General features: G+C 46.1%; 2 protein-coding genes across 2 annotated transcripts in view; both read right to left on the bottom strand.

Moving 5' to 3' along the window:
* Positions 1-670, bottom strand: part of LOC135824796 (hemicentin-1-like) — a 42,019-nt gene extending 41,349 nt beyond the window's left edge. Inside the window, exon 1 of the mRNA XM_065337500.1 lies at positions 371-670. Coding sequence (XP_065193572.1) covers positions 371-551 — 181 coding nt within the window. The 5' untranslated portion in view covers positions 552-670. The remainder of the gene's footprint in view (positions 1-370) is intronic.
* A 20,714-nt stretch (positions 671-21,384) lies between these two features.
* Positions 21,385-21,915, bottom strand: LOC135824419 (uncharacterized protein K02A2.6-like). Its single transcript, XM_065337153.1, has one exon. It carries the CDS (start codon positions 21,913-21,915, stop codon positions 21,385-21,387), a length of 531 nt encoding a protein of 176 aa, XP_065193225.1.
* Between the last annotated feature and the right edge of the window lie 608 nt (positions 21,916-22,523).

Raw genomic sequence — 22,523 nt, 5'->3', positions numbered from 1 at the left:
AAAGAAGGACCGCTGCATCGCAGCCTTTTCGGACCAAAACCTATCGACTCAGCGTCCAAAAGACTACAACATATGGGCCAATCGCGGTCATCCATGCTTTTATAAGAACGAAATGGCGCTTTTAGTGACATTTTGCAGACAAATCCCCATCTAGTAGGGTGCAGTCTCCCAGTTTCGGTGGAAGTGCGCGAGTTCGATTCAAGTAGGAAGGGAGCGTCTCAGCTTCCTCGGACCACGACCATTCGACTCAGCACCCCGAAGACTACAACTGGTGAAATTTTGATTTTTGCCTTCCCTTTAAAACAAAAACTGAAATGTAATTACTGAATACACCAATGAAAATACTTACTATACATAGATAAGCGCTTACCGAAGATAGATAGTGTTGCGGTTGCATTGACAGTATGTGTCATGTGACTTCTGCCATCAAATCCGGTATTGTTTACACTGCTCACACATGTGTAGTGCCCACGGTCAGCATATTTCACATTCGTTAAAGGTAGTATGCTGGTATAAGATGCTGGAGAAGTTCTATTTCCAGACGAGGTCATAGTTGTGTTGATCTGAGTGTGTGGAAGCTGAACACCATCATGGTACCATTCTATGTTTGGACTAGGGTATCCGTATGAAGTGCAGGTAAATGGTGAATAAGACGATCCTTCAACCAGTGCTACATTATTTGGTCCCGTTGAGATTTGAGGAGGAACTAAATATAACAAATGAGCAACGCCACGACAAAATGGTGCTTATGGCACACGACATCAAACTTAGAAAAACTCTTTTGAAAAAGTTTAGTATGCCATATTGAGAGTGCATTTTTCTTTTGGAATTCGGTTAGTTTTCTTTGCGATTTGAATGTTTTTTTTGCAACAGAAGGAGTGAGAATTCGGCCATTGCGCTGTGATTATAGCTCAGTTTGTGAAACCTTTGCCATAAGCACCCTTTTGTCATGATGCGGCTCAACTATCATTTAGAATAGATAAAATATATGTAGGACTCAGACAGCAGTCACGTCCCACGTAACAGTCACTGTCCCCAAAGTCAGTCATACAGTCAAAATTACTCGCACACCAGCCATATTTTGCGTCTTTTGAAAAACCTTTATTTTGTTGCTGTAGGCCGCTGCTCTCCGGTGTACCGCCCATTGAATACTGCGTGCCTTCCCTTCATCCTTCTTGGTCCAGACGTACTGCGATAGGCGGGTGTCCTTCTCGTGTTGTCTGTGGCGGAATGACGATTGGTGGTTATAGTAGCGTAGTTTGTATGTTGTTGCTGTTAATCCAGTACATGTATACTTCTTCTTCTCCATACCTGCGGTGACTCTTGCCTTATACGCCATGTTGTACTCAGTTTTGTTGAGCTAACCTTTCCCTTTTTGGTCTTTCCTCCACCTAGAACCTTTCGAGTTGGCAGGCTGCCCGTACGGGCTTTGGGAATGTGTTGGAGCTAGATGTCAGGACGTCAAATGTCCCAGTACTCTGTCAGCGTCGTGCCTAGTGGTTGCACGTTCGTTGTTTATAGTAGTACAGAATCTAGTTACAGTGCTGGATATTTACTCTTAACTCGTATACATATGTCTCTTTCATTCTTGCATTGACTGTATTTGTGGCTCATCATCAGAGTCTCATTTTCATGTTACAAATATCTTTGCAACATAAATTTCAGTGCAATTTTTGACATATAGAGTGCTATATGTTTTAAATGTCCTTTATGGACGAAGTGTCTGAGATCTGTGCCACCAACTGTTTTCAATGCCATGAAAAGGGCAGAGCGTACTACACAAGGCAGAAAAGCAGAGAACAAAATCTTACTGGTTACAGCGAGTTTCGTCTTCGCACGAGGTCATGAGAAAGGTTTTCGTCTCTGTTGCTCTGCTTCGGTATTAGGTTACAATTTTATCCTCATGTCTAGAGACGAAGTTATCCTTATCTTACAAGCCCAGAAACACTGTGGCTGAAAATATCTTACCCAAGATAGACAGCATTACGGTTGCATTGACAGTACGTATTATGTGACTGCTGCCATCAAATCCAGTATTGTTCACACTGCTCACACATGTGTAGTGCCCACGGTCAGCATATTTCACGTTCGTCAAAGGTAGTATGCTGGTATAAGATGCTGGAGAAGTTCTGTTTCCAGACGAGGTCATAGTTGTATTGATCTGAGTGTGTGGAAGCTGCATACCTTCATTGTACCATTCTATGTTTGGACTAGGGTATCCGTATGAAGTGCAGGGTAACGATGAAGAGGACAATCCTTCGACCAATGCCACATTATTTGGTCCCGTTGAGATTTGAGGAGGAACTGAAAATAACAAATATTTAGAATAAAAATAAATATAAAAGAAAATTATCGTGTCCATTCCCGAACGGAACTCACGACGGCCGCTAACACCCGATAAACCCTAGCGGCAGATGCAGCGCCTAAAGGTGGGGGTGAGTGGATAAGTCTCACAACCACTGGCACAGGTGCTGAAAATAGAATAGAGAAAATAAAATTTGGGTTTTCGTCACACTGCAACACATGGGGACAAAAATCCTGATTGAATGATGAAGAGGTATATTTGTCCTGTAACTGTTTCACCCTATTTTTGCCACGATATACTGGACAAAGCGGCATAACTATAAGTCGAAGCAACAAAACTGGCTCTGAACAGAATTAATTGTAATTTGTAACCACCTTGCTCGGCATCCCTAAACATTACTGCATGTTTTCTCGGTGTTTTCTTCACTGCATGCTTACACATACACACACCCATTTGAATTATATACAAACTTTGTGCTTTGGAATTATCATGACTGTTATGATTAATAATAGCAATGAAAAGTATGAATGCCGCAGACATCACCACGCAACATGACAATTTGTTCAAGGTTTGGTTTTGTGTGTTTCCAAAATCGATTTTCACGTTGCGATCATCACCTTTGTTTTCCCTTGATCTCTTTAGTTGCGTATTTCCACTGATGATCGCAACGTGAAAATCGATTTTGGAAACACACAAAACCAAACCTTGAACAAATTGTCATGTTGCGTGGTGATGTCTGCGGCATTCATACTTTTCATTGCTATTATTAAACTTTTATCTCCACGTAGATTAACTGTTATGATTCCTTTTAATATTTCCTTCTCTCATAATATTATATTCGTTCTTAGCAGGAACCGGAGGTTTTTCCTCTGGTGAGAAGGCAGAATTGCCTGTGCTCTAAACGAATTCAAATAAAAGAAAGAAAGAAACAAACAAAAGCAGCACACTGCCCACCTTGGTTGTCTTGATAATATCAAAGGTTAGTAGGGAAGGGGATCTTTATGAAAACGAAATGTACAAAAGGGAACATACAAATAATCTACGTGGAGATAATAATTTTAATATAGCTATGAATAGGGTGAAGGCCGCAGACATCACGCAACTACGTTACTTGCCCTTGCCACCACCAGAACCGCCACTGGGTCTTCTTGTGGCGGGGGCTGCGGTGGACCAACCTACACCCGCGCTGGCATCACCAACTCTCACACGAATTGCCACGGCACCCACATTAATCCAGAGACCTCGGAGGGCAACAGCAAACTACTCCACAGATATTTATGCCAGAAACGGCCAAGGACCGCGCGTTGTGGACAATACCACCAGAAGGAAGGTCGAGCAGGATCATGAGTCAGTGAGTGAAGCGGATCTGGAGGAACAACTCCGCTCACGGGACGAGCAGCTGGCAAATGGGAGACAAGTGGTCTGTACAGAAACGGAGGATGAGACAGGTGATCAGAGGATGGAAGAGCAATTGGATGACGAAACGGTTGGTGAGGAGACAGAGGACGAGGCAGATGATGGTTGTGATGATTATCGTGAGGATGACGAGCGGAAAGAGGAAGAGGATGATGAGATGGACGAGGAGGAGTCGGGTGGGAAGGAGCGAGATGAGGCGGATGAATGTGTTGATCGTAAGAAGTCAGCTGTGTATCTACACTTGTTATCTCGTCCTGACTGTCTTAGTGTGTATGATGACTCTCATTTTTCTGTACTGTGTCGTGCACGTTATGTCCAACAGTTGAAAGTCCTTGAGGCAGTTTGTATACGTATTCATAAGCACTGAAGTTGTATTCGTAGGTCGACACTTCGTTTAGTGCCTTCTCGTCTTTGGTTACGTAATCTTGTTACCTTTTTGCGTTTCCTCTAGTGGTTTTATTGCACTTGTATCTTATTGTTATTTCTAACACCTTTCTATTACAGTACTTAACTCCAGTTTCTTTGGTTGTATCCTTAGTTCCGTATTTTCCCACTGATGATAGGAACAAGAAAATCGATTATGGTTTTTCAATAATATTTTTGTTATAAAATACACAGTAAATACATGTCAAACAAGTAACGTAGTTTCGTGATGTCTGCGGCCTTCATCCTATTCATAGCTATACAAAAGGGAACGCTAAGCTAATACAGTACTCTTCATGCATGACGTTTTGAAGGGCTAGTTGACTACAAAACAAGTAGTTTCACACAGCATTGTGCTGGTCTAGTCATTTCCAGCGTCCAGTAATGGTCGACATTTCTTTTCCCATGGAAGGTGACTTTTAGTAATTTTTTGTTGAACTAACCTTTCCTATTTTGGTCTTTTCTTCACTTAGTACCTTTCAGATTGGCAGGCTGCCCTTTCGGGGTTCGGAAACGTGTTCAAGCTAGATGTCAGGACGTCAAAGGTCCCAGCACTCTGTCAGCATTGTGCCTATTGGTGGCGCGTTCGTTTCTTTTTTAAAGTACGGTATCTAGTTTCATTTGTTGACATTTACTCTTAACTCGTATAAATATGAGCCAGCGCACGTGAAAATCGACCTTAGTGACACGCACTTCCAACTCAGAAAACGCACTTCAAACATTCTCTGTTTTCGTGTGATGTGCATATATCAGGGAAAATGCTCTATCTTCTAAGACCCGTAACTCAAGTTTTACTCAATATTTTTTTAACGTTTTTGCATTAAATTCCGCATAAATCCATCTGCCTTTATCCACTGTCATCTCAGTTTCTGAAAATATGTCACTAAGGGTGATTTTCGCGTGTGCTGGCTCATATATCCCTTTCCTTCTAGCATTGACTGTATTTGTGGCTCAACATCAGAGTTTAATTTTCATGTTACAGATATCTTTGCAACAAATATCTTTGCAACTGTGGTTCTCATAGCCAAGGCTGACTGTTCAATCCTATGTTAAGCTCGGAGTTGCACTGATGAGGCCTCATTGGCCGAAACAGTCCAGTTGCCTGCATCATTAAGTATTTCGCTCTTCGATTTCGATCTTGTAGCGCACTCTCAATAGGACGCACTTGTGCTGGTTAGCTTTACGCTTTGCCCGCGACTTCTGGTAGTTTGAGCACTGTCGGCGCTAGTACATCGAGCTGTCCTAATGTCTGTGGTTCTCGTAGCCATTGCTGACCGTTAAATCCTATTTTAAGTTTGGAGTTGCACTGATGAGGCATCATTGGCCGAAACAGTCTGGCTGTCTGCAATATTGGATATCTTTGCAACATAAATTTCAGTACAATGTCAGACATTTAGAGTGCTATATGTTTTAAATTTCCTTTATGGACGAAGTGTCCGAGATCTGTGCCACAAAAGTCTTCAATACCGTGAAGGGCAGAGCGTACTACACAAGGCAGAAAATCAGAGAACAAAATCATACTGGTTACAGGAAGTTTCGTCTTCGCACGAGGTCACGACAAAAGTTTTCGTCTCTGTTGTTCCGCTTCGGTGGTAAGTTAGTATTTTATCCTTATGTGTAGACACGAAATTATCATTATCTAACATGCCCAGAAACACTGTGGCTGAAAATATCTTACCCAAGATAGACAGCATTACGGTTTCATTGACAGTACGTATCATGTGACTGCTGCCATCAAATCCAGTATTGTTCACACTGCTCACACATGTGTAGTGCCCACGGTCAGCATATTTCACATTCGTCAAAGGTAGTATGCTGGTATAAGATGCTGGAGAAGTTCTATTTCCAGACGAGGTCATGGTTGTATTGATCTGAGTGTGTGGAAGCTGAACACCATCATGGTACCATTCTATGTATGGACTAGGGTATCCGTATGAAGTGCAGGTAAATGATGAAGATGACGATCCTTCGACCAATGCCACATTATTTGGTCCCGTTGAGATTTGAGGAGGAACTAAATATAACAAAATCATAAATATCATTTAAACAAACGGCGAGGAGACAACAATTTGATAACTGCAATCAGTAATACAAGCTGGATCGACGTTTGCGTACACTATATTCATGTATTGTAAAACTGTGGATACAATGTGCAATAAAACGATGAAAATGTGAAGAAATTGTGTAGATAAAGAAAGGGATTCAAACAAGTTTCGTACAACACTCATCAGGAATCTTAGTTGTACTAAAGGACTGAAAACAAAATTGAACTATTATTAATAAAAAGGAAGTTATCATGACCGAGTTCGAATTGTTTTATCGAAAGTTATTACGCTTTATGCCAATATCAGAGGCCCAACAATCAATATGCGCAGCAAAGATCCGAGCTGAGGCTGAGGAGCATGCGGATAAATTTCCAGACAAGCGATCATTTTCCTTAGGCCAGGAACACATGAAAGCCCTGCGTGACTTCTGCAAAAACACTGAAATCATCGTCACGCGCCCGGACAAAGGGCGGGCTACAGTTCTGATGCTCAGAACTGATTACATAGACAAGATGTCTGTCATCCTAAATGACACATCAAAGTTCCAGACCATCGGCCCGGTTGAAAGTTTTGATCGAACAGAGAAAGTAGCCAAAGAACTAGTAGCTTACCTAAAGAAACTGAAAGCCGACGGAGAAATATCCTCCAATGATTTCGATCGCATTAAACCGACAGGCAAGCTCCGGCCTAGGCTATATGGCTTACCAAAAATACTAGGGATGAAACGATCATCCATTTCTTCTTATCGAGTACCGTTTATTATTAACGATCGAGTTATCATAAAACGAGTATGCTGAATTTGTATGACAAATAAATTTTACTGGTCTCCGGGGAATATGTGCATGACACACCGGATCCCAAAATGCGAAGGTGCCTAGAAAAAGGTGTGAATTTTGTCACCTTGGATGACGCGTGCTGGAGTTGACTATGCAGACAGTGTGACTTAGCTAGTACTATGCACATGTACACTGCACATGTACAAGTCGTGCATACTCGATAACAGCATAACGAGTAGCGATCACAGAGATAACGAGTAAGTTCCGAGTAATCGGTGTACTCGTTTCATCCCTAAAAAATACACAAGCCCACATGTCCAGTACGTCCCATAGTGTCTATGACAGCCTCGCCTCAGTATTCTATTTTCAAGTGGCTGTGTATTTACTTACAACCAGTGCAGGACCACTATTGCAAGTGCACTGTAAAAGACAGTTTTGATTTCGTCGAAAAGCTCCGCAACAAGCTTGTACCACCCAACGCACACATGTGTTCGTTTGACGTCGTCAGTTTATTTACTAATGTGCCGATTGAAGAAACTGTCGACATCTGCATGGATGTTTTGTACCGTAATGATGACATTGACACTCCTTGGATATCTGAAAGTCCGTTTAAACGGTTGTTGTTGCTGGTCACAACTGGAGTTGAGTTTTCGTTCAACAATGTCATGTACAAACAAGTCGATGGTGTCGCGATGGGCTCGCCCCTTGGTCCAGTATTGGCAAACGTGTTTGTCGGTTACTGTGAGTCGAAGATTGATGATTCATTGTGGTCTGACCTTTATGTACGTTTCGTGGACGACTCATTCGCATATTTTGATAATGAAGAGCGTAGTAACGAGTTTCTTGACGTGTTAAATGGTATTCACCCTGCCCTTCATTTCACATGTGAGCATGAACAGTCCAACAAGTTGTCATTTCTAGATGTGCTGGTGGAAAAAACGAGTAGTGACGTTCTGACAACCGTTTATCGTAAGCCGACGTTTACTGGTCAGTACATTGTATATGACTCTTATTGTTCGTCTCAATATAAAGTAAACTTACTTGTAGTGCGTAACCTTGTAGACCGTGCGAAGCGTATTTGTTCGTCCTGTAAGCTGCAGGAAGAGCTTGACTTTCTCCGGTCAGTTTTCGTTAAGAACGAGTACCCTGAGTTTTTGTTGCAGAAGTTGTTGAAAGTCGAACAAACTACTAAGGCTCCTTTGTTTGGTTCTGCTCGTTGTCCCGTCTATTTATGTTTGCCTTGGAAAGGACAGGAGTCGACTAAAGTTTGTAGTGCAGTCAAGTCCGTTGTTCGTCGAACATACTATGCAGTACACTTTGTGCCAGGTTTTACGACGATGCGTGCGTTTACGGTGCGGAAGGATGTCCTACCAGCCCTTCACCTTAGTCATCTTATTTACAACTTTGAATGCCGACAATGCGCTAGTCGGTATGTTGGTAGGACTGTTCAGCACCTGAACGCACGCATCAAACAACACACACCACGTCACATACTTCCACCTTGCGCACAACAACAAAGACCGAAGCGAGGGCGACCTAGAAAACAACCATTACGGTGGTGGAGGAGGGCGGGTGTGGTGGCTCATCGGGCCGGTTTGTGTCGCCGCCTTTGCTCCTGCCGTCGGTGGTTCCTTTGTCAGTGCCCCCGGCGGCTTTGGCTGGGGTGGTGCCGCTTGCGGTCCCTGTCCCACTGCCTCCTCCTGATCATCCGCCGTTGGCTCTTGCGGCGGTGGAGCTTGCCAGTGACAGACCGCGAGCAACACCTGCAGGGGCATTGACACTACAATTGCCAACCCAAAAAGACTCGCCTTGCGTATTAGCAGCTCCTACACGATCACCAACAATGCAATCTACAGCAACCACAACTAATCCACCATCCAAGCCCATTATTGAAAGACCAAGACGATCAACTGCCAACTACAACGGAAACTACGCACTCAACGGACAAGGGCGTAAGGAGGGACGTGAGAGCAGGGTGACGGCCGAGCCCCGTTCAATGGACCTTGTCAGCGGGGGGGGGGGGGGGAGTGGGGGGGGTAACAGAGAGAGCGCAGAGGAAGCAGATGATGGGACGGACGGTGAAGGGAGCAATGAGTCGGAGAGCGACGACTGTAGTGATCGTGAGAGTGCCGGTGAGAATGTTAGTGTTCTGCGTAGGTTTCGTGGTAGCAAGTCTTCAGTGTACAATCATCTGTTGGCTAGTCCTGATTGTTGCAATTCGTATTCCGACTCTTCATTCACTGTATTGTGCCGTGGTCGTCATGGTTATGGACTACAGTTAAAGGTTTTGGAAGCCATCTGTCAGCGTCTGTATAAGCCTAATTGGTGTGCACAGAAAGATAGTATAATTGGGTTGAAATTGTTCAAGTAAAGTGTCATGTTTGGTGCGGCCAAAAAAAATGTCACGGTTCGCGTGAGACTCGGCTGGAAGCCGGGCTTTCCGCATCCGTAGGAACGCCACCACCCTTCAAGGATCAAGGCGCAGATGCAGCTCCTAAAGCGGTGGGAGGTGAGTAAATCAGCTCACCAGCAAGTGGTCAAAGACCGAAAATCCCATTCACTGCATCCATGTTTTTCTCGTGCCAGGCCACGAGTTCCCAATTAACTGTGGGTCGCAGCACGGCTGGAAAAAATTCTTCCGCTTCCAAGCAGGGCTTGAACCTGGTACCCTCTGTTTCTCAATCATGATGGTGCGGCCAAGCTTGGCCGTTAATGTTCTAGGTGTAATGTACTGCTGTTATTTGTTATCACTTTGTCCTTCCTTCTTTCTTTCTCTTCCTTGTTCACTTTTCAGTTGCAAGTTTAGTGTTAGTACACACATTCGTTATTGCTCTCGCTTTCATTGTTAAAATTCACACTTGTAAATTTCACTGCTGTTGTTCTTAGTGTTATTTCTCCAATTTTGTTTTCAGTGTCCTTTAGTGCAACGAAGATTCCTGATGAGTGTTGTACGAAAACTTGTTTGAATCCCATTCTTTCTCTACACAATTTCTTCACATTTTCATCGTTTTATTGCACATTGTCTCCACAGTTTTACAATACATGAGTACAGTGCACGCAAATGTCGATCCAGCTTGTATTACTGATTGCGGTTATCAAATATCATTTAGAGTAGATAAAATAAAATTGGAGTTCTCGTCACACTGCAACACATGGGGAGTAAAATCGTAATTGAATGATGAACAGGTGTATTTGCCCTGTAGCTGTTTCGCCCTATTCCTGCCACAATATACTGGACAAAGCGGCATAACTATAAGTCGAAGCAACAAAGCAGCACACTGCCCACCTTGGTTGCCTTGGTAATTACAAAGGTTAGTAGGGAAGGGGATCTTTGCGAAAATGAAATGTACAAAAGGGAACGCTAAGCTAATACAGTACTCCCTATGTATGACGTTTTGAAGGACTAGTTGACTACAAACCAGGTATTTTCACACAGCATTGTGCTAATCTAGTCAACTGAAACGTCCAGTAATGGTCGACATTCCTTGTTCCCATGGAACGTTAGCTTGTACTCGAAGAACTCACTTTTTGTTTTTTCTTATTTTGGTCTTTTCTTCACCTAGTACCTTTCAAATTGGCAGGCTGCCCGTTCGGGCTTCGGAAATGTGTTGGAACTAGATGTCAGGACGTCAAATGTCCCAGTACTCTGTCAGCGTTGTGCCTGGTGTAATGGGTAGCCGAGTGGTAGGCGCGGTGAAATCATAATTATTAGTGAAAGAAGAAGCGGCAAAATAACTGAGTTTTTCTCCGGTGCTCACCTAGAGGTTGAATAGTTCGTTATTATCAAAATCTCCTCTAAACAGAAATGCGCAGCAGCTTTTATGCAGCAGACGCCGTACGCTTACATACGGAGATACACTAACTATACATCAGGCAAAGAAACGTATTAGTTCCGTACTACTTCCGTATTGGTCGGGCAGGGATACTACACCCTCCCTTCCTACAGATAATCACGCCCTCGTGAATTAGTGAAGAGTTATGAATACAGCGTAAACCGGAAGATGGCAAATTATATCGGAAATGATAACGTTTAGAGTAGACAGAAGAAATGAACTGATAACAAATCATAACATAGAAGTTAAAGCACACCAGGTTCACACGATCTCTCGGGGTCAAAAGGGAAAGAATGGTCCTCCAAACAGGACGTGAAAGACAGCCAAATTTCTGCACATCGCGGGCTCAAACTGCCAGGAAATTCACAATTTCAAAAAAATGCACTGCATCGTGGGAACTTACTCCGGTACACACCTGGAGTGTAAAAGGGGATTCTCACACATTTCTCTCACCAGGTTACTTAGGTAAACCGTGGCTCACCATAGGTAGGTGTAACAGTCCAACTAACTTCAGTAGTCATTCTTGGAATAAGCAATGATCCTTGCCATAATGCATTCTTATATACATGAACAAGCAATGATGGACATAACACCTAACAGCAGCAGCGTGATAATAGCAGGTGATAAGTGTATCCTATTCCTAGTGTTAGTAGTAACAGTGAATCTGTTACACCATTCCCCCCTCTCAACTGTCAGAACAGTACCAATTCGAAGGAACAGTTATGGTAACTAATGATCATGCATGGATATGTGGAATGCATGGTAGCCGAAAACAACACTGATGAACTCAAGATCCAGTGCATGTCCTCTGCAAATAACGCCTGGCTGGCAGGGAAGCACTATCCTAATTATGCAGAATGCTACATTTCTATTGCAACACGTAGAAACTAGCAATACAACTGTGGCTGCCAATTAAATAGCAATTTTATGAAAAACGGTCAAGGTAGGTTTTCAGCGGAATAATAGCGTTTCCTGCTTCACCCATCAAGCATTCCTCCGGCTCCCAGGTGGCATCTCGGTAGCCCTTCCATTTCACTAGGTACTGCGTGCGCCGTCCTCTCTTCTTGTGCGACAACACCTTTTCGACAATGTACCGCGTATGGCCATCCGCATTGGTTAGGGGTGGAGGTGCCGGCTGAGTACGGCCCGGTATCTCATTGCCATGGTACAGCTTGAGGGCAGCAATATTGAACACTGGATGGGCCCGAATGATTCTTGGAAGAGCTAATCTGTACGCATTCGGGGCCACTTTCTTCTGCACCTTGAACGGCTCATACCACTTGAGCCTTAATTTGTGTGAAGGCCTGTCTCGTTCCTCGGGCGTCAGCAGGAAGTCCCTGAAGACCAACACCTCATCCCCCTCCTTCAGGGCGTCCCCCACCCGTCCTCGATCCGCATACAATGATTGCCGGGCCTGCGCCGCCACGATGGCATCCTGTGCCTCACGTAGTGCCTCTACGCGGCCATCCAGCCATGACAGCGGACCATTTGTGTCCATGCCAGCTCCAGCTTTCTGCTTCGTCAATAAGCTCGAGGGAGTAACTGGATGGCATCCATGGTTGAGGAAAAATGGCGTGTTACCTGTTGACGCTTGATCGGCATTGTTGGTCGCAAACTCACATAGCGATAGGAGTTCATCCCAATTGTTTTGCCTATGGTTGACGAAAGCTCTTAGCGTATCCTCAATGACACGGTTCACACGCTCAGTCATGCCATCGGTCTGCGGGTGGTTGGCCGTGCTCATTTTTAGCTCCACGCCAAGAATACTGAAAACCTCCTTGAAGAACGCCGACGTGAATCGCGGATCTCGATCACAAACTATCGTTTTGCTCAAGCCATGGGCAGCAAACATATGATCCACGTACAATCGGGCTGCCTCCTTAGAGTCAACATGAACAGTCGTCGGGATCAGGTGCACATACTTCGTCAGACGGTCCACAAAGGTTAGAATGGCGCTATGTCCTCGGCAGGTCAGCGGCAGTGCCATGATGAAATCCATGCTGATGTCTGTCCAGGGCTGTTCGGGGACTGGAAGGGACTGCAACAGTCCTGCCTTGGTCTGGCTACCCTTTACGCGTTGGCACCGGTCGCAAGATTTAACGAAGTCCTTCACAGTACTTCTCATGCCTGGCCAATAGAAGTATCTGCTCAGCTTCAGGTAGGTCCTGTCTTTCCCCGGATGGCCGGCCGTCAGGCAATCATGATTCTGTTTGAGCAGTTGCAGCCGTACCGGACCGCGAGGAATGCAGAGGCGAGCATCGCCCGATGTTACTAGGTACAGCCGCCGGTCCACACTGTTCCAGACGTATCGCTCATGCATGGCGTCTTCGCTGCAAGCCATCAAGCGCTTGATTTCTGGCGAAAGCTCTGGGTCACTATCATACCCTGCTGAGATCTGATTCGCAATTCCTTGATTCACATCCAGAGAGAACTCGATTCCATTCAGTTCCAAGTCTGGTCGACGTGACAACGGGTCTGCTATGTTACACTTCCCTGGCTTGTGATGTATCGTGTAGTCATAGTCGGCCAGGAATTCAATCCATCGAGCCTCTCTCTTGGTTAAGTTTGGTTTGGTCCAGAGGTAGACAACTCCCATGTTGTCGGTGTAGAGTTGAAAGTGGCGAAATAGGTAGACTCGCCAGCACTGCAGGGCGTACACTACAGCCAAAGTTTCTCGCTCGGCGGCCGTGTAATTCCGTTCGGCAGAAGACAGCTTTCGGCTCACGTAAGCCACAGGATGCCAGGACTGGTCCTCTGCTTGCTGCGTTAAGACTCCTGCCACAGCAAAGTCACTTGCGTCAGTCTCAACGCGGAAATCCTGACTGACGTTTGCTAGTCGCAACACTAGTGCATCCAGCAGAGCAGACTTCAATCGCTCAAATGCCTCCTGTCGAGTCTGATTCCACTCGAAGCGCACATGTTTCCCTGTCAGTTCCTCCAGGGGTTTGGAGATGGCCGAGAAATGGTTAATCAACCTTCGAAAGTAATTAGCGAATCCCAGAAACTGTCTTACGTGCGTGACCGTCGTAGGGACAGGCCAGTTATGCACGGCCTTGATCTTGTCTGGATCTGGAGAAATGCATTGGCCGTCTATCCGGTGCCCAAGAAACAGAACGTCTGTCCGGCCGAATTCACATTTAGATGGTTTGCAATATAGCTCATTCCTCCTGAGGGCGTTTAAGATGGTTCTGACATGATCGAGGTGCTCCTCCCATGATTTGCTGAATATGAGGATATCGTCTAGAAACACCACAACGAATTTACGCAGATATGGCTGGAGGACACTGTTCATCAAGGTTTGGAATGTTGCCGGGGCATTTGTTAGGCCGAAACCCATCACTGTGAACTGAAAGTGACCGAATGGGGTATTTATTGCTGTCTTCGGAATATCTGTTTCTTCTATTCGAATCTGATTGTAACCGGACCTCAGATCTAGCTTGGTGAAATACGAACTGCCTTGGACGGTATCAAAGAGGTCGTCAATATTCGGTAGGCATGCCTTGTTCTTAATGGTTATGCGGTTTAGCTCACGCCAGTCGCATACCATTCGAAGTGTTCCATCCGCCTTCTTTACGAAGAACACAGGGGCTCCGTATGGGATTTGCTGGGCTGGATGAATCCTCTACGGAGCAGCTCGGTGAGCTGAGCTTGAAGCTCATCCATCTCTGGTTTTGGTAAACGATATGCTGCACGAGATGGCGGTTTAGCTCCTTCTTCCGTTTTTATCTCGTGATCTGCGCCTCTTCTGGGTGGCAGCTTGTTTGGAAGGTCATCGGGAAAGACGTCCCCGAACTCCTTCAGCAGGTCCTTGAAATCCTTCTAGTCCTCCCTACCCGGATTATCCACCGTCTGTGGCTCGTCCGGATCTGCTGTCACATACGCTAGGATTCCTTCTGCGCCACCTCTCATTGCATGCCTAGCCTGCTTCCCTGAGATGAGGAACGTCTCGAACAGTGGGTTGGATTTGTCTGTGCCATCACTTTCACTCGGTTGACAGATGATGGATCCACCCTCCAGCTTGATTTCATTGGTACGAAAATTGATCTGTGGGTTCGTCCGGGTCAGCCATGGCTTGCCGAGGATCACGTCATACCGCGTCATAGGGAATACTAGGAACTGTTGGTGCTCGCTAAAGTCGCCGACTACGGTCTTCAAGCTGTCCGTTTTCGTAATAGGCTGTGAGCGGACCGATTCATCAGCAAGGGTGACGTTCAGGACGTCGCTACCGGTTGTTGTGGAGATGTTGTGCTTCTTGACAAGGTCAGTTGAAATGAAGTCGTGGTTTGACCCAGAATCCAGTAGCATGGTAACGCGACGTCCATTTATCTTGCCCTGGACGCGCATTAGGTCGTGTTCGTTGTCGGCGGAAATGCTCCCTGTGCTGGCGGTTACTTCATTAGGCCGGCCAACAGTATCAGGTGACGAATGCTTGACAGGCGAGGCTTGAATTTCGGTCTCCTCGAGGCGTGGTTCCTCATTTGCTAAGGGGCTGAATTTGTTCTGAACTTTGATTCGTGGCCTATTCCTGGGTGCTCTCGTGTTCGCCAGTAGTCGCACTCCCTTCCTTACTGGCGTCCATCGTTTAAAGAAGGCTTGCTTGTGGCGTTCCTCCCTCCTTCTGGACAGAATCTGGAAATATGGCCGGGTTTCCTGCAGGTGAAACACAGCCTTGAACGACCCTCTGGCTCCCTGGTTTCTCTCCCACCGGATGGTGTTGGTTGGCTTGACGAGGGTCCAGGCTGGCGCCTCTGATGCCCTGGTGCGCGCACTGCCTTGGCGTAGCTTGCTTGGGCTAGCCGCATCGACTGGTCTGCTGAGACCGCAGCTCGTATGGCTTGGGCCAAATGTTGCGGATGCTCCCTAAGTACCTCACCGCTTAGGCCCTGAGCCAGCCCATGCGTGAACAAGATAGCTCTGGAGTGGTCATCAAGCTCGGGAACTTGTAAGCTAAGCCGCGAAAATTTGTTGATGTATTCGTCAAGAGTCTCATCTTGGTGAAGAGCGAATAAGTCGATGCGCGCCTGTTCCCTGTCATAAACCGGGCCGTACACTTCTCCCAGCTTGCTCTTCAGGTCTGGCCAGTCGGAAAACAGCGTGTTTGCCTCCTGAGAGGCGATAAACCAAAGACGAGCGTTGCCCTCCAGAAAACTCGCCGCGTAGCTCAAGCGCTCCTCCGCGTTGTCCAGCTGCAGGGACTTCATGGCGAGTTCGATGGCGAAGGCCCACTCCTTGAACTCTCTTGTATCTCCACGAAACACAGGCGGAGACTTAACATGGCGCATGCGTGGCCTCTCTCCGCTGGGAGCTTGAGCACGTCTTGGCGTTTGATCTGATCCATCGCACTGACCGAGTGCGATAAGGTGATTCAGACGCTTCTGAATCTCGAATATACCGCCGGCGACTAATGCGGCCACTGCGCATAGCCCGAACATGACGAAAAGAAAAACCATCCTCTTGCTACCAGTGTAACAGTCCAACTAACTTCAGTAGTCATTCTTGGAATAAGCAATGATCCTTGCCATAATGCATTCTTATATACATGAACAAGCAATGATGGACATAACACATAACAGCAGCAGCGTGATAATAGCAGGTGATAAGTGTATCCTATTCCTAGTGTTAGTAGTAACAGTGAATCTGTTACACAGGACGTCAAATGTCCCAGTACTCTGTCAGCGTTGTGCCTAGTGTAATGGGTAGCCGAGTGGTAGGCGCGGTGAAATCAACAAGAATTAGTTTTATTCTACTTCTTTCAGGTACACACCTGAAATATAATTATTAGTGAAAGAAGAAGCGGCAAAATAACTGAGTTTCTCTCCGGTGCTCACCTAGAGGTTGAATAGTTCGTTATTATCAAAATCTCCTCTAAACAGAAATGCGCAGCAGCTTTTATGCAGCAGACGCCGTACGCTTACATACAGAGATACACTAACTATACATCAGGCAAAGAAACGTATAAGTTTCGTACTACTTCCGTATTGGTCGGGCACGGATACTACACCTAGTGGTGGCACGTTCGTTTTTTTATTGTTGTAAGGAATCTTATTACAGCGGTGGACATTTACCCTGAACTCGTATACATATGTCCGTTTCCGTCTTCCATTGACTGTATATGTGGTTCATCATCATAGTTAAATTTTCATGTCACAGATATATTTGCAACAAATATCTTTGCAACTGTGGTTCTCGTAGCCATGGCTGACGTTCAATCCTATTTTAGGCTCGGATTTGCACTGATGAGGCCTAATTGACCGAAACAGTCTGGCTGTCTGCATCATTGAGTATTTTCTCCTCGATTTCGGTTTTGTGGAGCACACTCAATAGGACGCACTTGTGCTGGTTAGCTTTATGCTTTGCCCGCGACTTCGGGTAGTTTGAGCACTGTCAGCGCTAGTACATCGAGCTGTCCTAATGTCCGTGGTTCTCGTAGCCATGGCTGACAGTTCAATCCTATTTTAAGTTTGGAGTTGCACTGACGAGGCTTCATTGGCCGAAACAGTCTGGCTGTCTGCAATATTGGATATCTTTGCAACATAAATTTCAGTAAAATGTCTGACATTTAGAGTGCGATATGTTTTTAAATTTTTATGGACAAAGTGTCTGAGATCCGGGCTACAAATAGTTTTCAATACCCTGAGTAGGGCCCAGCGTACTACACAAGGCAGAACATCAGAGACCAGAATCTTACTTGTGACTGCAAGTTTTTTCCTTAGCTCGATGTCTGTTTATCTGCCTCGGTATTAAGGTACTATTGTATCCTTATGTGTGGACACAAAATTATTATTAGCTTACATGCCCAGAAATACTGTGGCTGAAAATATCTTACCCAAGATAGACAGCATTAGGGTTACATTGACAGTGCGTATCATGTGACTGCTGCCATCAAATCCAGTATTGTTCACACTGCTCACACATGTGTAGTGCCCACGGTCAGCATATTTCACATTCGTCAAAGGTAGTATGCTGGTATAAGATGCTGGAGAAGTTCTATTTCCAGATGAGGTCATGGTTGTATTGATCTGAGTGTGTGGAAGCTGAACACCATCATGGTACCATTCTATGTTTGGACTAGGGTATCCGTATGAAGTGCAGGTAAATGATGAAGAGGACGATCCTTCGACCAATGCCACATTATTTGGTCCCGTTGAGATTTGAGGAGGAACTAAATATAAGAAATTTCATTTAGAATAGGTAAAAATTAATATAATTAGGGTACTCGTTACACTGCAACACGTGGGGACTAAAATCCTTATTGAATGATGAACAGACATATTTTCCCAGTAACTGTTTAACCCTATTTCTGCCACAATATACTTGAATGAGCTTTGTAACTGCAAGTAGAAACGACAAAGCTACACTCCGCCCACCTTGGTTGTTTTCGTGCACCAGCACATCTTCTCCAGGCGTCAGGGGCCCAGCCTCCCCGCCCATCCGACTCGCCAAACCCAACAGCGCAACTGAACAAAAGGTTCTACATATTATCTTGACAAGACGAAGACGAGATTAGAAGCGGTGAGGCCTCCTGCAGTTTCATACAGAATTACAGATGGAGCGGACTCGCTCCCTTCTATTTACACTGCAACGTTCGAACACATTTTCGTAGTTAAAACAACGTTTCGGCATATAGCCCTCATCAGGTTTGCAATGATGTGCACTCTACAAAGGAGCAGCAAATATACTGTGCTGTGCTGTGTTTGCGCCAAATGTGTCAGCTACAAAGGTGGCGAAAGGGATTGGTGATATATTAATATCCAGATACGATATATTCACAGTAGTGCCCAGCCAGCATTAGTGTTTACTTGCGGCCGCAAGTTGCGGATTTCAACAGCTTCTCGCAGTATCGTCCGCTCCATCTGTAATTCAAGACGAAGACGGACAGACAAGAAGACCGGACACGACAAGGCAAAACTGATAACTAAAGAAAAGGACAAACATTGCGGCAGCATATAATGAGCATGCGCGCAAAATAATGTTGCACGCGCGACAATGACGTAAGCGTTCCATGGTGTAGACATGTACAGAAGACTGCACATGCAACCAAAACAATGCAACAAAGTCAAGTCTAAACCACTACGAAATAAAACTAAAGAACAACATAAATAAGCCATGAAAAGTCTTTCACTCTAGACCCGTTGCGCAACATACTCCCCGCCAAAGACCTTTTCAAGGCTTAAGGAGGCTACAAACTGTACTATAATCTATACGCTGCGCGCATAGATAATCTTAACTCACAAACGGCAAAATAAATAGTAACAAATGAACGATCAAAGGGCCAACAGAAAATACAAGCGGAAGGCAGCTTCCGAACTGTCACCAGGCTAGGCACCAGCAAATCAAGGCAAAAACTACAGTCAACATCCGACCCATCACCAGGCCAGGCGCAAACAAATAACCTACAGAGCCAACAGTACATCCGACCTATCACCAGGCCAGGCACCAACACATCAAATACAGATCAAACAAAGCGAGCAAATCAAAACTACAAACTTGTACAACAAATCAACGGCAAAGCGGGAGCACCTTCTAAACTCCTTCGCACTCATGGCGGGTTATTTGTTCACGATGCGTTTTCCTTCGCACCCTCCATGTCCTTCTTCTTGTCGTCGAGAACAGCGCCCTGCAGGGTTCCTCCACTGTGGACGACCGTACCGTGGGTTATTTGATTTCGATGCGTTTTCCTTCGCACCGTCCTTGTCGTCGGATTCAAGCAGCTCCCTCGGAGGTCACACAATCCCAGGTACAAACTGCGGACAACGGCGCAGCTCCCTCGTTGGTCACTCGTCCAGTCTGGCACGGTGCAAACTGCCTCCCAACGACGTAGACGTACAAATGGTTATTTGATTTCGATGCGTTTTCCTTCGCACCGTCCTTGTCGTCGGACTCAAGCAGCTCCCTGGGAGGTCACCCAATCCCAGGTACAAACTGCGGACAACGGCGCAGCTCCCTCGTTGGTCACTCGTCCACGCATGCACGGTGCAAACTGCCTCCCAACTACTAAGACGTACTAATGGTTATTTGTTCTCGATGCGTTTTCCTTCGCACCGGAGTTCCTGCAAGTTCCTCGTCTTCCTGACTATCCTGGCGTGGTCGCCAATTTCGTGCACCAGCACATCTTCTCCAGGCGTCAGGAGCCCAGCCTCCCCGCCCATCCGACTCGCCAAACACAACAGCGCAACTGAACTAAAAGTTATACATATTATCTTGACAAGTTGAAGACGGACAGACAAGAAGACCGGACACGACAAGGCAAAACTGATAACTAAAGAAAAGGACAAACATTGCGGCAGCATATAATGAGCATGCGCGCAAAATAATGTTGCACGCGCGACAATGACGTAAGTGTTCCATGGTGTAGACATGTACAAAAGACTGCACATGCAACCAAAACAATGCAACAAAGTCAAGTCTAAGCCACTACGAAATAAAACTAAAGAACAACATAAATAAGCCATGAAAAGTCTTTCACTCTAGACCCGTTGCGCAACAGTTGTCTTTGTAATAGACAAGATAAATTGGGAAGGAGGATCGGTGCGAAAACGAAATGTACAAAACCGAACGCCAAACTAATACAGTACTCCCCGTGCCTGACGTTTTGATTGACTAGTTGACTACATTTTGCTACTCTTTCTTTTTCCCTCCCCTTATTTTTATTTATCGCCGTGGTTGGTGTGGTGTCAGACAGAGTTTATTCACAACTAGCAAGGTGGACAACAAACGAAGAACAACATTCCAAGCAGTGTGCGAACACGAAAAGGAAGTGTGTCGAACACCAAGGAAAGTGTGTACGAGCGCATCTGGAAGCAGGAGCTCTAGGCGCGTACAGGGTGCAGGAGTTGCACCATATACGGAAGTATGCCATATACCTCATGCCCCTCCTAAGATAAAAACGTGCAAGTGTTTATCTAATCAACAAAAAATAATGTGAAAATTGCATGTGCGTAGCAAATGACATGTCGCGGAGCAGCAGCAACTTCCAACAGACTTGTAAAAGGGATAATTGCAAAATTTATATACATGAAGGTTTTCAACTGCGAAACAATGGGAATGACAATTGAATAGGTACAATGGACATCAACAACTGAAACGAGCGATTGTTAATTGTACGATTGTCAACGCGTTGAAATAATGTTAAAGTGGACATTCTGCCGCCGGGGACGTTGGCTTGTTCGAGGTGGTACCTGAACAGTTGACTGTGGCGACGACTGAGTCACAGGGACTGCTTGTGGTGCAGCGTCGGGTACGGGAGACGATGCAGGCATGGCTGTTGAAGCTGGAGCATGAGGACGGTATGGGCGGAGGTAGCGACGGTTGCGCCAATATACGCGTCCACTCGGTAGCTTGACGTAGTAGTCGCGGTGGTCACCGAAAGCCACGACAACGCCGCGGGAAGACCACCGTTTTGTCTTCGGGTGCTGAATGTCAACGTGCGTCCCAATAGACAAGTGGGGAAGCTCTCGGTGAGGCTGACTGGGAGGCCGGTCTACTCGATCAACATCATCCATGTCAGATGCGGTGTCTTGCCAGTGGGAGTCGAACTGGCTCCATTGGGCGAGAACGAAGGAGACGAGTGGGCGACCATACAGTAACTAGGCAGGACTCTTTCCCGAAGTGCCAGGAGTATTGCGCCACTCGAGAAGGCCACGCTGGAAAGCGTCGGTGTCTAGATTACCGTCATTGGTAGTCTTTTCCACCAGGCACTTCATTGCCTTTACGGCTGCTTCCGCATGTCCGTTCGACTGTGGGTAGCGAGGGGACGACTTGATATGACGGATTCCCCAGCGCTCGCAAAATTCAGCAAATCTGTGAGACGCAAACTGAGGACCGCCATCCGTTGAAATGACCTGTGGTACGCCTACATCTGGGAACCACCTGCGGAAATGACGAATGACGTCAGCTGACGTGGCTGAGTGACCAAGCTTGGCTATGCATGGCCATCCGGTTAAGTGGTCGATGAATACCAAATACTCGCAACCTTGGCAACTGAAAAGGTCAGCACTAACACTTTCGAATGGCAAAGCGAGCTTGCGGTCAGAAATGGGCGGTTCGGCAGACTGAGACTGCTGAAATTCACGGCATGCATCACAGCTGCGGACTAGCGTGTCGAACTCACTGTTCATTCCGGGCCAATACACTGTCTGACGAGCACGTCGTTTGGTACGGGTCAGACCTTGGTGGGCTGCGTGAAGGTCGATCAGCGTTGACGCACGCAGAGAGGCTGGGACGACTATGCGTAGACCTTTCAGGACTATGCCATTGTCGGTGGACAAATGTTCATGCACGTTCCAATACGCACGAAGAGGCTCGGGCAGCTGCTTTTGTGCTGAGGGAAATCCGTTCTGGATATACCCGAGTAGCATCTGAACCCTTACGCCACGATGCTTTCACTTGATACGGACGAAGTTTCATGATCAAACGGAGTAGACGAGAGTTCTCAATCTGGTCAAGGGTGTAGCTGTTGATAATCGGAACAAGCGGACAATGGTCGGTGATTAGTGAGAACTGTGCACCAGATAGATACAAGCGGCACTTGTGCACTGCCCAGACGACTGCGAGGCACTCGAGCTCGATTACAGCGTACCGTGTTTCAGCGTCAGATAAGAAACGACTTCCACACTGGATGAGGTGCCATTGCTGGTCATCATGCTGTTGCCATAGGCCAAATCCGAGGCCATTCTTCACAGATGCATCAGTCTCGAGACGGAGAGGCTTGCCAGGTTGTAAGAAA

Source organism: Sycon ciliatum, chromosome 9 (genome assembly GCF_964019385.1).
Source record: "Sycon ciliatum chromosome 9, ocSycCili1.1, whole genome shotgun sequence".
Lineage (NCBI taxonomy): Eukaryota > Metazoa > Porifera > Calcarea > Leucosolenida > Sycettidae > Sycon > Sycon ciliatum.
Note: the sequence above shows the minus strand (reverse complement) of the source record. Positions and strands in the feature narration are given on the sequence as shown.